Source organism: Ruditapes philippinarum, unplaced genomic scaffold, assembly GCF_026571515.1.
Source record: "Ruditapes philippinarum isolate M1 unplaced genomic scaffold, ASM2657151v2 ctg4181_1_1_1_1, whole genome shotgun sequence".
Classification (NCBI taxonomy): domain Eukaryota; kingdom Metazoa; phylum Mollusca; class Bivalvia; order Venerida; family Veneridae; genus Ruditapes; species Ruditapes philippinarum.
In genome coordinates, this window is record NW_026867173.1 from 83,590 (window position 1) to 98,179 (window position 14,590).

Consider the following 14,590-nt stretch of genomic DNA (forward strand, 5'->3'; position numbering starts at 1 on the left):
TATATGCATATAGGGAAAATCAATTACATCCTGGGGCGGGGCCAATTTTGACCCCAGGGCTTTTATTTGAACAAACTTGGTAGACACTCACTAGAAGATGTTTCATGCCAAATATCTAAGCTCTAGCTCTTATGGTATTTTAAAAGAAGATATTTAAAGTTTTTTCTTTCGGTTGCCATGGCAACCAGAGTTCTGCATGGAATTAAATTCTTTGAACAATTTTTAAAGGTGACCACCAAAGGAACATTCCTGTGAAGTTTGGATGAAATTGGCTTAGTGGTTTATGAGGAGATGTCATTTAAAGTAAAAGTTTACGGACGGACGACGGACGGACGACGGACGAAAAGCGATCACAAAAGCTCACCCTGTCACTTTGTGACAGGTGAGCTAAAAACACGGATGGGTGCGGAACAAAACACGCTTATAAGCGTCCCCGTTAATTAGCGTGTTTTTTCTCCGCGCCCCCGCCAATTTAACTTGTTGATTTTCGACTTTTCACTTGGTGTGGTCGCGGGACGAAAACACGCTTATTAGCAAGAGCGCACGGCGTAGTTTTATTTACAGTAAAGACTGTCTTAGCGACCCCCTGTATCTAGCGACGTTCTGTCTTTAGTGACCATAGTTAAGTGCACCGAACAGTATTTACTATATAAATGGTCTGTATGTAGCGACTTCCTGTCTAGTCCGTACAACGACCATGATTTAGTCACCCGTTACGGTATTTGAGCCGTGAACAGCGACTTTTGCAAGGGGAGCAAGGCTTGAACTAGGTGACGACTTTGGCGAAGAAGTCGCCTTCGGATCAGCGACTTTGCCTAAAACAAACTTCAAAGAGATTTTGAAGTCGCCCGATTTTTATAATTTTCCGTCATACTTATTTACTCCGCTAGGTATGTTAATAATTTGTTTACCTCTCAATTACAACCAATTACCGTTAATCCGCTAATTAAGAACGCGTGTCAACATCAACAAAGTTCAATATACACGCCGCAAGGCAAGAGTTCACTATGTTTATCTTTCTCATTACGTATTCATGTGATTGACGAATCAGAACGCGCGTTGTATCTACGGCAGTTTGCATTAACCAATTGGCGACACAGCAATACACTGTGGCTGTTTGTTGACAATTACACAAAATGGCGACAGATTAAATCAATTTTCGCCGATAGAATGATTAAAGACACCTGCATATACATAATTGCTGCGGTGTAAAGATAAACAATGCCAGACGTCTTAAAGGTGTGGTTATGTTTGAAACCTCGATTGTTAATTTTTTTCGGAGCATTTATCTGTAGAAATTATGTGAAGATTCGTATCTAATGTTTTATTTATACATTGAACTCCGTAAAGTAAACAGGCTGATTATACAAAATTAAATGTCTCTACAGTAACATCTCATTAGTAAAATTGAAATTAAACATTTTTTACAAACAAATTTATCAATATAAATTACATTTTAATGAATATGTAACTTTTAAATACTAATGTTATGGTGTAGTTTATAATCTTAACCAATTATACATGCAATTTTAATACTCTCTTGTTTTTTATAAATGATATTTGATATGTTTAATATCAATAAAAATATAATTAAACCCTTAGTATGGTACTATCCTGCTTTTCAACAAAATATTGGTATTATATGTTCATATATCCGAATTATGTACAGACTGTCCACAGTGACTCCCTGTCTATAATGACCTTTTTTCTTTTCTCCCATCGAAGGTCACTGTAAACAGTCTTTACTGTATTAAACTTCGCCCCTCGCCCACACAAATAAGCGTGTTTTCATTCCGCGACCCTGCCGTTATATTTCTTAAATCTTGCCACGCGGCCCCGCAAAATAGAAAAGTCTAGAATTAACAAGTTAAAATGACGGTGGCGCATAGTGAAAACATGCTTATAAGCGGGGGCGAAGATTAATAGATAAAACTTTGCCCCGCGGGGCGAGATATAAAAATACCATGGGGTCGTGGAGCGAAAAACACGCTTATTAGCGTCCCCGCTAATAAGCGTGTTTTCGCTCCGCGCCCCCGCTAATTTTACTTGTTAATTATTGACTTTTCGCTTGGTGGGGTCGCAGGACAAAAATACGCTAATAAGCACAGGGGTGCGTGGCGAAGTTTGATTTATCAAACTTCACCCCAGCCTCGCTAATAAGCGTGTTTAAGCTCCGCAGTTCCGCTGTTTTAACATGTTTGTTCTCGATTTTTCGCTTGGCCGGGTCGCGGACGAAAACATGCTAATTAGCGGGGTGCGCGGCGAAGTTTTATTTAGATTAAACTTCTCCCCGCACCCCCGCTAATATGCGTGTTTTCGTCCCGCGACCCTGCAGTTTTATTTCTTAAATCTCGCTCCGCGTCCCCGCGGGGCGAATTTTTTTTTAATAAACTTCGCTCTGCGCCCTTGCTTATTAACGTGTTTTTCCTCCACGCCCCGCCATTTTAACTTGTAAATTTTCGACTTTTCGCTTGGCGAGGTCGCGAGGCGAAAAACACGAATGGCACAAATCAGCCGCCATACTTATCTACTATAATTCATGCAAGAGGAACTATTCAATTATCTTCAGTTAAGTTATAAAAAATGGATCAAAGACAGAAAAGGCCGGGTTTCATTTGTATACCAAATATAATGAGGCTGTGGTGTTATAAAAAATGTTTACCATTGACCATAAATGTGAAAAATTTAACTAAGTCGGTAAACAGGAAGTGGATGAGCGACAGACCTGAAATCAAATCCAACAGTATAGGACCATGAGGCAATGCTGTATGCTAAATATCAAGAAGCTGTGATAAGTAGTTGCTGAGAACACTGTTACGAAAATTTCCTACCATTGACCATTAATGTTGAAAACTTAACGAAGTAGGTAAATAGGAAATGAATGATCGACAGATCTGAAAATAGATCATACAGTATGGGACCACTAGATAATGTTGTATGCCAAATATCAAAAGGCTGTGATAAGTAGTTGCTGAGAAAACTGTTATGAAAATTTCCTATCATCATGATCATTGACCATTAATGTTGATAATTTAACTAAGTCGATAAACCGGAAGTGGATGAGCGACAGACCTGAAATCGAATCCCACGGTATGGGACTACGTGTCAATGCTGTATGCCAAATATCAAGAGGCTGTAATAAGCAGTTGCTGAGAAAACTGTTACGAAAATTTCCTACCAGTGACCATTAATGTTGAAAATTTAACTTAGTTGATAAACCTGGAAGTGGAATAGCGACAGACTGAAATCGGATCCCACGGGTATGGGCCACCAGTGTCAATGCTTGTTATGCCATATCAAAGGCTGTGATAAGTAGTTGCTGAGAAAACTGTTACGAAAGTTTTTCCCCGCCGCCCGACATTCACCATACTATAACCCGGGTTTGCACCAGTGCAACCCGGCCAAAATGCATGCATTTCCTCTTATTTGCGCAATATAACTAATTGTCAGATCGAAGCATTATTCACGGGTTGATATTGTGCTACTACGCAATATATATAACAATACTTGTTACAATATTTTTCATATTTGTGCTTTTGAATGAAACAGACTGAAAGATTTGCTTACCTCTTAATTTGTTCACGCGTACGTCTACAGTTTTTAATACCTTTTCAGCTGGTGCCCCTGTAAGATGAGATTATTGACTTGTAATAATTGTAAATAACAAAAACATTACATAGGCAAGAAACAATTTTAAATTACATTAATAATAAACATTTAAATGAAAGTTAAAATAGTATACCGTGTATTTGTTTCGTTTAGTAGTTCACGTAGTTATAAAGAAAAGAAAGATTTTTTCATTGAAAAAGTGTGAAGCGATGCGTATTGCATGAGAAAAATTGTAAAATGCACTGAAAACTTTTCACGGTCCGTAAGTACTAGCTTGGTGATTATATGAGTTCTGTAGGTTAATCATTATAAACAATAAAATAATTGTTGTTAAAAGCTGCTGTCTTCAATGTAATTTCTTTATTGAAAAAAGCATTAGGTTCCCTTTCTCCAAACACGTTTGGTGAAAATCAAAGACGCTTAGGAAAATGTTAATCATAAAACATCATTACAAGAGCCACCGCTAGGCGGGGACAACGCTCGACTTTTAAATAATTTGTAATAAAAGTAGCAAATGTAAACAAAATAGTATTTTGAATCCCATACAAAATACTTATTCACTATAACCGTACTAATTGCCAAAAAAGAAAGAGAATAAAAAGAAGGTTCACTTAATTGGCCAACGAATAACTCTTTTGAAACTATAAAAGAAAATTTAAAGAACATCCGAAAAAAAATATCTTTGGAGAAATGAAGTACAATGGGCTTTAAGGTAACATTTGTTAGAAAAACATCGAATTTAATGATAAAATTATAATTACTTCTTTTTAAGTCAACAACAGCAAACATAGACTCTAGCATGAAGTGTTTGATGTTAATTTTGGAGTAAAATCTTTTATTAATTGTATTGCAAATATTTAATGAAAAGATGACAATTAAGATACTAGTACCTTAAAAGTGTTTGTACATGTTTAAATACAGAAATAAAACCAAATACTTATTAATACTTATTAATCAAATTTCCTATTGTAACTAACACTATCTTTCCTTACATTGATCTTTTTTCGTAAATATCGCTTCTTAAGATTTTGTTCAGCATACAAAAACGACCCCACCCCCTTCCTAATATTTTTTTCAATTTAATCCCTGACACCAAGTGTCAGTAAAATAATTTTATTATGTGTCAGTTGGCTTTGATATTGTAACACAAACTTAATCAGTGTGAGAGTATATGTGTGTGTTCATGATTGTATATATGTCGGTCATTACACATGATTAATTAAACGAACCTAATTGACAATATGATTTCCATTTGTAAGAGTTAAAAGCAGATTTCATCATTATACGAGCAGGACAAAGCCCTACACACCTGTATTTGAAAAGCTTGGGTTCTCGGGTGTGGAAGATACTGGCTCTTCTTTCACAGCAACATTGACAAAAGCTTTATCTTGTAGCTGTATTATGTGATTCAGTAGAGCATGGGTGGTATAGTTCTCTACAACCTTTTCGAAGAAACTTGATTCACACGTAACTATCACATTCAGCAGTCCTTTGATTACAGCTGCATAGATTATATCAAACTTGTTGAGCCAAGCCTCGACAAAGGAAGTATTATACTTGTATTTTGCCTGCAAATTCGTCAATGTAATAACACTGACTTTCCCAAGTCTCACTTGTTCCGTCACTGGCCTCTGTAAAGAATATACGCATTTAACTTTGCTGTAAAGTGATGAAACCAATTTCAATGCAAATCTTGTGGATGTACCACCCTTTGAATCCTGTAACAACCAATCGCTTTATGGTTTCTTAAAACATTTTGGCCCGCGCTTGTTCCCATCAGCTCTTTATTGTCAGAACGCGTCTGTTTTGCAGTGATTGAATGAAACTACTCCGATTGAGCTAAAGAAATGAATATGAAATATATAAAGATTGAACAAATGAAAATAATTTTTCAACTTTTTCTTAGAACTGTTTTTTTTAATGAAAACATTATTAAACAAGATAGGTTACTAATGTTGTATACATCAAACATACCTATCATATATTCCAAAAACGCCCACCAACATCATGTCTCTTATCTGTTATGTTTCTGAAAAAGTACCAATTTGTTGAATGAAGTATTTCTTCGTTATTCATAATATTCCTTTTTTCCTGGCTTTGTTATTAAATGAAAGCAATGGCTCTTGTATACTGGGTGAAATGTACAATTTTTTGTGCTTTCTTAAAATTGCCCATAGAAATATTAGTAAGTTAAACACATGTAAGATATATTATTGTTTTAATTTCGGTAAATTATATGTGCTCATTAGTAACTATGACTCTCGCAGAGTAATACCTACATCTATAAAATTTAAACAAGTTTCAAAGCCTTATACAACCAACGTCTTTCATTAATCAAGATGCCATTTTCTTTTTCTTTTTCAAACTTAAAGAGTAAACGTCTTGTTTTTTACAAAACCAGGATGTGATTTTTCTTTCAATTCTTGTAATACTTTCTTTCTAAAGTGGTGAACCAAGGCGTAATGTAATGAGAAAAAAATGTCATTGCACTGAAAAGTTTTCACGGTCCGTAACTAACTAGCTTTGTGAATTACATGATAGGTCAGATCATAATAAACATAACTATAGAAAAATTTGTTACCAAGTTATTCGTCAAAATTTGCAAAAATCAGCTTAAGGTCAAGGTCATAAATGAGCGTCTAGGTAAATTTGAGTTTGATACATACATGAAGGATTTATATTAAACAATGTTGTGTCTTAATATTGAAGTCAATCCATTCATTAGAAAGCAAAATTATAAGCAGTTACAGCAAAAAAGAGAAAATTATAATAATTTGACCTTCAAGGTCAAGGTCAATTTATGAGTAAAGTTCAAGGTATTCTAGTTAACTTTAAAAGTCTATTCTAGAAGATTTTTGTGTTCAAGTTTGAAGAAATTTTTATTCAAAATAACAAAGTTATAGTCACTAATAGCAAAACTTCAGCGAAAATCAAAGCACAATTTTGAACATTTGACCTAGAAGGTCAAGATCATTTATTAATCAAGTTTTCAGCCTGGTCTACTTGAATGTATTGCACCAAGGGTTGTTGTGGCCAAGTATGAAGACATACACTAAGAACTTAAAAAGTTATGATCAAGATTAAAGTTTTCAGGGCGCCAACAGGAACGCCGACATAACTATAACAATACCTCATTTTTTCTTCAAAAAAACAAGTATAGCTAAAAAATTACGTTTTTCTAGATTCAGTGGGTTGTTTTCATCAGTTGGCATAAACAGCTCAATAACGTTTTTGAAGATCTCATTATCGTCATGATTCTCCTTCCATTGGTTGACCTTTAAGTTTTCGGAGACTATCACAATATCGATTCTAAATTCCTTGCTCGGCATCTTACAAGAATCTAGCATGCTTTGGAATATGCGATGTAAGCGGGACTCATTCTGTTGCTCTGCGAAAGGTTCGGTGAATAAAACAAGATCTGTTTCGTTTGGATCGATACTATTCCAGTCATCAACTGTTTTCATTTCAAAGCATCTATCTAAAGGGTATTTCTCCGACATAATAATCGCCGATAAAACTGTTGCTAGGTAACTGGTGTTTTCGGAGCCAGTGACTACTATACAATGGGTTTTTCTTGAAGGGATACGCAATATTTCACAGTTCTTACCGGTTGACAATTTAAAAATCTCTTGGTAATTCCCTTTCTATAGTTTTTGTCTAAAAATTAATACTAAAATAAATAATGCAAACGTATGCAAGTCATCATTTTTCAAAAATAAAATAATAAAGAATAAACAATAAACAAATAAATAAATAAAACAACAAGGATGCTGAACAAGGGTTTAAAGCGCTCAACGCTGAAATACATTCTGTATTTGTGTATAGGGTAAATTTTAAAATATGGGGCAATCTTTGAACAACTATGGTAGAAGACCTATTGATGATATTATATACCAAAAACCTAAGCTTTTCAGACAAGATGGGTTTTTTTTAGCTTTTACTTTATACATATAAGGAAAACCTATGACAGTGAGGCGGGGCAAATTTTGACCCCAGGGCTATAATTGGAACAATCTTGGTAGAGTTGTACTAAACAATGCTTCATGCCAAATATATAACCTCTAGCCTTCATCTATTATAAAAAGAAGATTTTTTCACTATATATACATACAAGGGAAACCTATGACCCCCGGGGCGAGGCCAATTTGACTTCAGGGATATAATTTGAACAATTTTGGTTGAGTTACAACAGGCAATGAGTCATGCAAAATATCAAACCTCTAGCCTATTAATTCAGAGGAGAAGATTTTTAAGTTTTTACTTTACACATATAAGGAAACCTATGCACCCCGGGGCGAGGCAAATTTTGATCCCAGGGCTATTTGAACAATTTTGGCAGAGGTTCACTTCATAATGCTATATGCCAAATATCTAACCTCTAGCATCTGTTAATTCAGAGGAGAAGATTTTTTAAAGTTTTTTTATATACATAAAAGGAATATCTATGACCCCCGGGGCAGGACCAATTTTAACACTAGGGGTATTTGAAAAACTTTGCTTGAAGCCCAAAAGATGATATCATATACCAAATATCACATTTCTGGGCCTTGTACTTTCAGACAAGAATTTTTTTTAAGTTTGCATTTTTGTTACTCCTTTTCTGGCCCCGTGACCTATTTATGCAACATACCGCAAACCACTTGAACCATTTTAGCAGCAGACAACCCAAGGATTATTCTTGTGAGGTTTGGTTACTGTGCAGTCATTGATTTCAGAGGAGATGTTGTTTAAAGAAATTGTCTACGACACACGACGACGTACTGTTGGGATTCACATTAGCTCACCATGAGCACGTTGTGCTCATGTGAGCTTGTAAAGAATATTTTTTATCTTTCATTTTTTTTATAAGTCATAATAATGAAATATGTTCTGTTTAGTCTTAAAACGATAACAAACAAGTACTTAAATGAGAGTTAAGAAAAAGATCTTACAGCTGCATGCCTTCAGGTGTGACAAATATTTTAAGTAAATCAAACAAAAGCAAACTATTCTTTGATTAAAAGAAATGTTTAAAGGAGTCAAGATTCAAGTACCTTGTAAACATGCTCATGTTTTGTGCAATTAATGATTTATTTTGCATCATTTTTACTTGCGCAGAATTTAAAGGCCATTTTTGACCTCTTTTTAGTAATTTACAAACATGCATGTGGAATATAAGTGCCGTTTGCATTATGTTATTACTAATTTATGCCGTATGCATTTGCGTACGTTTTGGTTCACTTCACAAAATTTTACTTTTTCGATAAAATGTTCATGAAAATTAGTATGAATCGGCAGTTATGCTGCTTTAACGCAAACAAATTAAGTTCTCTGTCTGTCAAGATATTAAAAGTTTTTGAATGTTCTTAGAATACGTCGTTTTAATTACATTGATAAGTTTGTAAATAAATTGGTGAAATTCGTATCTTAGAAATCAACAAATAGGACAACAATGTTCATGTTGCAGGTCATTATTCATTCTACTGTTATTTTACATGTTATCGCCAACACATTAATTTCTTCGTGACAATTGACCTCAAAGATACTGGTAACTAAAATCCACAAACAAATATGATTTCGTCCAAATTGCCTTTCCCTAGATCAGTATGTAGATAACTGTTTGTTTTTCACGTCAATGTTAGTTTAATTTAAGTTACCAGAGGTCGTTAACTATAAATCATGGACAGAACTTAATAAAAATATATTTTGAGTGTCGAATAACTACGATTATCCTACAGTTTAGCAGACAATGTTTAAAAAAGATATTTCTATTTGTTCTCTAATTTCCGCATTGTGATCTACACTATTAAGCTGTCACACAAAAGATGATTGGTTTTACTGATGCGATGTCATCTTTTATCTACTATAGTTGATGCATGGGAACTATTCAATTATCTTCAATTATCTTCAGTTAAGTTCTTAGAAATACATGCATTGCTTCATATTATGCAATCTAACTGAAGGTTGGATCGAAGCATTATTCATGGGCTGATATTGTACTACTACGAAATATAACAATACTTGTAACAATAATTTGCATATTTGTGCTTTTGAATAAAAGAGAGTGAAAGTTTTGCTTACCTCTTAATTTGTTCACGCGTACGTCTACAGTTTTCAATACCTTTTTAGCTGGTGCCCCTGTAAGATGAAATTATGGAATTGTCATTACTATATTACCAAATATGGCAAGAGACATTTTTAAATTATAATCAACATTTAAATGAAAGTTAAGATAGTTTACCATGTATTTGCTTTGTATCGTAGTTCATATAGTTATAAAGACATGAAAGAAGTTAATGTAAAATTGTTAATGAAAGAAGTTTAATCCGTGTATTGACTAGTACTGTTATCAAACAGATTATGTGACACTGAATTAGTAACTACTAGTAAATTAAAATTACCTTTCGAAATAGGTCTTTTATGAGAAACACCTTGAAGGATTTTCTTAATTTCAACAGTTTCTTCTTTGAGTTCTTTGATTTCGTTCTTAAGTTCAATTATGATATCTTCATACCAGTTTCTGAGTGTATCGCCTAGTCTTGGAAGATTGTTGACCTTTACTGCTTGAATTTGTTTTGTTACTTCATTTTCAAACGTTGTTCCACCAACTATCCGTGCTAAAGTTTGTGTCGCAGTTTCAATATCGTTCCAATCTGAATCGAATTCGGCATCATCTGTGATAACGCTTCCCGGCTTGTGCTGCAGTTTGTTGCGTTTTTCACAAATTACTTTAATCAAACTATTTTCACCTTTTTTCATCTGATTCTCAAAAAGTCCAAGCAAGAGAGCTGATAGTATAGTAACGTCCCATTTTGTCTTGTCAGCATTTGGATATATCAAATCATACTGATCTTGCCGTATAGATTTTTTAGAAGACATGAGAGTTTTTACATCGCTGTGTCGGTGTACCATATACTGGTCAAGCGTTGTGAAAGGGACACCTGAACTTGTATCAGACTTCGCTAAGTCAAGGAAATATTTCCTCAAAGGTATTGGGCAAATGTCAGTAATAAGAGTAATTACCCTGTAGTCCTTGTCTTTTGAATCCATGATTTTTTTATTAGGATTGATACTTCAAGTTGTCTTTTCTACAACATGTTTGGTGACTCTAAAAAATAAAAAAAGCTTATTCATATAATAACACTTAAAATGAATACAGTCAAACGACGCTTAAAATCAACATTTATAAGCAAACAATGCTAAAAAAATATAAACAAGCGACGCTTTAAATTGACACAAGGGCCATCAACACTGCAAAACACAATTTTAATTAAGGGCCATAACTCGGCTAAAAATCCTTCAACCGGAAAACCCGTATGCGCAAGCTACCAATTAATCTTGTAAAGTTTCATTGAAAATGCATTTGTGATATTAGAGTAGTCCGTACAAATTTTAAAAATTAAAATCATTAAAGGGACATAATTCTGACAAAAATCATTAAATCAATCAAAGGGCTGCAAGCTCTGAGGTATTTTCTGATCTTTGCAATCTAAATCGTACAGTATATCAGTATGTATTTTCCTGTTTAAGTTTATTTTTATATATCATAATTCATCTTACAGGGCACTGAGATGCAGCGACTGCGTTTAGATTTTTACTAAAACAGTTTGAGTTTGATACATACGGTAGCATGACCAGAGTTGCATCAAAAATCATTTATGTTCATTTTTTATGACAGCCACACTTCATCCTTGCATATCGTGACTACTTCCTTAAGAAGACACTTTAAAAAAATAGTTGCCTCGACTGGGATTTGAACCCCAGACCTCTTACAGCCTAAACGAGCGCGTTATCCCTGCACCACGGGGAATAACTCGAAGCACCATGGGGAATAATATGAAGGAAGCTTGAAAAACTCAAATAATTCTAAATTTAGAATTTCCATGTCGGATATGTAATCCTTATTGATTTAGATGTATTTTGTTCACGATAAACCTATTGTTTAACACTGATGTAAATAATTTAGGGAAAATCTCGCCAAAACAGTCCGAAATGTGTATATTCCACTACTCGACAGTCAGATTTATCTGTGTAGAATTCGGTAATCAACTTCGCTGAAAATAGCATTTTCATTGATTAAATTGATATTCATCCGCGTATTTTGTGGTTGTGCATTTATTGCCAATTCTAAAAGCCAACGCTACTTTTAAACTTTGAATGCGTTGTAATTTGTTGGATACTTGTAACAAAATAATAATATTTCTTTCTTTTTAAATTACTAGTTTCAAGCTGATTTGAGGACAACTTGTTGTTAGAGTTGTCGTGAAATTCTGTGCCAGAGATTGAATGTCAGCATATTATATTTTGCTGTGCATCTCATCAACATTTTTGTATTTTCTGATCGCAGAACAAAATATCGTATTGATCATTTCTATAAAGTTTTGATGAATAGTCCAAACAAGTGGCTGGTGACTCAAATAAAAACACCTTTTTTATTGAAGGGCCATAACTCGGCCATAAATAATTCAAGCGGGAAACCTATGATATATGTGCATGTACGTGAGCTACCAATAATCCCTAATAACGTTTCAATGAAATTGCAGGAGTATTCCGGAGAAACTTTGAAAATAACAAGAAATGTCCAACGACACATATGCCCCCTCACATTATTGTTAATTTTGTTATAGAAACGTGCCATAAATGGGTACGTTTTAGAAAAAAATAAAAAAATAATGAAGACTTTATGATGAATAGATTTCAAGATAATGAGCGGAAACCATTAAAGGTCCCTGTTACGTTGACCTTTGCTAGGTGACACCAAAATAAAAATAAAGGTCATCTACTGGTTATGACCAATCAGTATGTGAAATATGAAGACTTTGTGATAGTTTTCGAGATAATCAGCGGAAACCATGTGGTTTACTGAAGGACACACCGAGAGACTGATAGACAGACCGAGCGACCGACATTAATAGCAAAACAATATCCCTCTTCTGTGAAGAGGGCATAAAAATAATTAAAGGGCCAAAACTCTGACAAAAATTATAAAACCAAAAAGGGAACGATATGCACAACTACACTTGGTACTGATCATTCCTGTAAAGTTTGGATACAATTGCACCAGTGTTTTCTAAGAAATAGTCCAAATATGCCTGAAATAATGCACATGTGAAGCTTGAAAGTCTCCATATGCCCTTTATTGTGTTGGTGTGATGTGAAACACAACCAAAACAAACATTTGGCTGTAGCATTTTGCCTGGTGAACTTCTGTGAAATGGATTATTTATTTAATTTATTTTTTTCTCTTATATAAGGAAGTGACTTGTATTCTAAAGATATTTTACTTATAAACTATAATACCCAAAACTTGTAAAACTAACAGGACTAATAACCCTAAAAGAGGCCAGCAGTACAGAGCCTTGTCACATCCACACAGAGTGACAATTTGCTCACTTAGGTAACTCATTTGTACAAATGCATTAAATGTCTAATACCAATCTCTCAGACTTTTGAATGAACTGTTCCAAGTTCACAGCTCAGCAAAACCATTTCATAACTTTACCAGGTAAAGGGTGACATCGACTAAAATAGGTTGAATATATTTTGGTTTCTTAACTAAATGTACATGTATATGGAAAGCTACTAGAGATGTGTTTTTGGAAGATTTTATCTATTCATGCCATGAAGGTCTAAAAGCGGCTTCCTCGTGTTCAAATAATTATTCTTACACTATCGGATTTTTTTTCTAAATAAACAAAGAAGGCCCGAAGCGTGCATTATTCTTCAACAATGCACTCGCCGTTATTACTACCTCCCTGTGTATTTTCACATTGAGGGCACCATTTTGTTTAACAAGAGCTGTCAGTAGGACAGCATGCTCGACTATTCTAAGTGCTTGATAGTAAAAGAGCCTTAATAATGTAAAATTTTCTAAGTTCACAAAAGGGCTAATTTTTTTTATAAATTCATGTTATAGGCCTTAGAGAGAGTCTAATTGTACAGTATTGCCTTGACTATTTGGAAGGTAATGTCACAAGGGTGTTTTATTGAGTATAATAATACTAATTACCTATGAATACATAAAATTGACAGAAAAGGTACAAAGGCTTGTTATTAAGATGTTTTATCAAGTAAATCACTGCTTTATTATTATGAATGCATAAAATTGTCCCAAAAAAGGCACAAACCCTTCAGTAGTTATGGAGATAACAGCTTACAAGCAAAACTTTACCACGAATTTCTAAGTTGAAAAAGGGAAGAAAAATCAGCCTAAATGCAAGATAGAATTATGGATCTTTGTCAGTGACCTACAATTCTGACCCTAAATGCATATGTGAAGTTTTAAATAAATATCTTTAATAGTTATTGAGATATGTAAAACTTGCATGTAAACATTAACCAGGAGACTAAGTAGAAAAGGGGATATGAATCAGCCTTAATGCAAGATATAGTTATGGAACTTGGTCAGTGACATACAATTATGACCCACAAATTATGACCCTAAGTACATGTGTAAAGGTTCAAGTAAATATGTTTGAAGACCTTTAACCTTTAACCAAAAATTGCTAAGATTCAAAGGGGCAAATAATTCTGCAAATATTGCAGACAGAGTTATGCAATTTTTCAAAATGATGTACATTGTTACTATAAAAAAGAATTGTAAATTTCAATTGAATTTCTCTAGCAATAATTACGATATTTGACCTTAGAAAAAAACTTTAACCAAAATTTCTAAGTTTCAAAGGGGCATAATTCTGTCAATATAGTAGGCAGAGTTATCCAACTTGTCAATCTGATGTACCTTGTTACTATAAATAAGTACTGTAAGTTTCAATTGAATATCTCAAGCAATAATTGAGATATTTGACTTTACAAAAAACTTTAACCAAAATTTCTAAGTTAAAAAGGGGCATAATTCTGTCAATATTGTAGGTAGAGTTATCCAACTTGTCAATCTGATGTACCTTGTTACTATAAATAAGTATTGTAAGTTTCAATTGAATATCTCAAGCAATAATTGAGATATTTGACTTTACAAAAAACTTTAACCAACGCAGACGCC

At 34.0% G+C, this 14,590-nt stretch overlaps 2 protein-coding genes across 2 annotated transcripts in view; both read right to left on the reverse strand.

Annotated features, from left to right (window-relative positions):
* Positions 1 to 7,109, reverse strand: part of LOC132735141 (uncharacterized) — a 32,163-nt gene extending 25,054 nt beyond the window's left edge. The window contains exons 1-3 of the mRNA XM_060722041.1: positions 6,762 to 7,109; positions 4,919 to 5,240; positions 3,568 to 3,624 (exon numbers count right to left, since the gene is read on the reverse strand). Of these exons, the coding sequence (XP_060578024.1) occupies positions 3,568 to 3,624; positions 4,919 to 5,240; positions 6,762 to 7,109 (727 nt within the window). The remainder of the gene's footprint in view (positions 1 to 3,567; positions 3,625 to 4,918; positions 5,241 to 6,761) is intronic.
* Positions 7,110 to 9,565: 2,456 nt separating this feature from the next.
* LOC132735142 (uncharacterized) lies at positions 9,566 to 11,214 on the reverse strand. The gene is made up of 2 exons (XM_060722042.1): positions 9,990 to 11,214; positions 9,566 to 9,726 (listed from the first exon to the last, which is right to left on the reverse strand). The coding sequence occupies exons 1-2, from the start codon at positions 10,636 to 10,638 to the stop codon at positions 9,566 to 9,568; spliced, it is 810 nt and encodes a 269-aa protein (XP_060578025.1). The 5' UTR covers positions 10,639 to 11,214.
* Positions 11,215 to 14,590: the final 3,376 nt, after the last annotated feature.

Bases quoted from the DNA above. Each gene is read 5' to 3' on its own strand.
- LOC132735142 (XM_060722042.1), bottom strand. From the start codon at position 10,638: ATGGATTCAAAAGACAAGGACTACAGGGTAATTACTCTTATTACTGAC. The intron at 9,727-9,989 runs GTAATTTTAATT...TTCATCTTACAG, and splicing joins TAAAAGACCTATTTCGAAAG to GGGCACCAGCTAAAAAGGTA.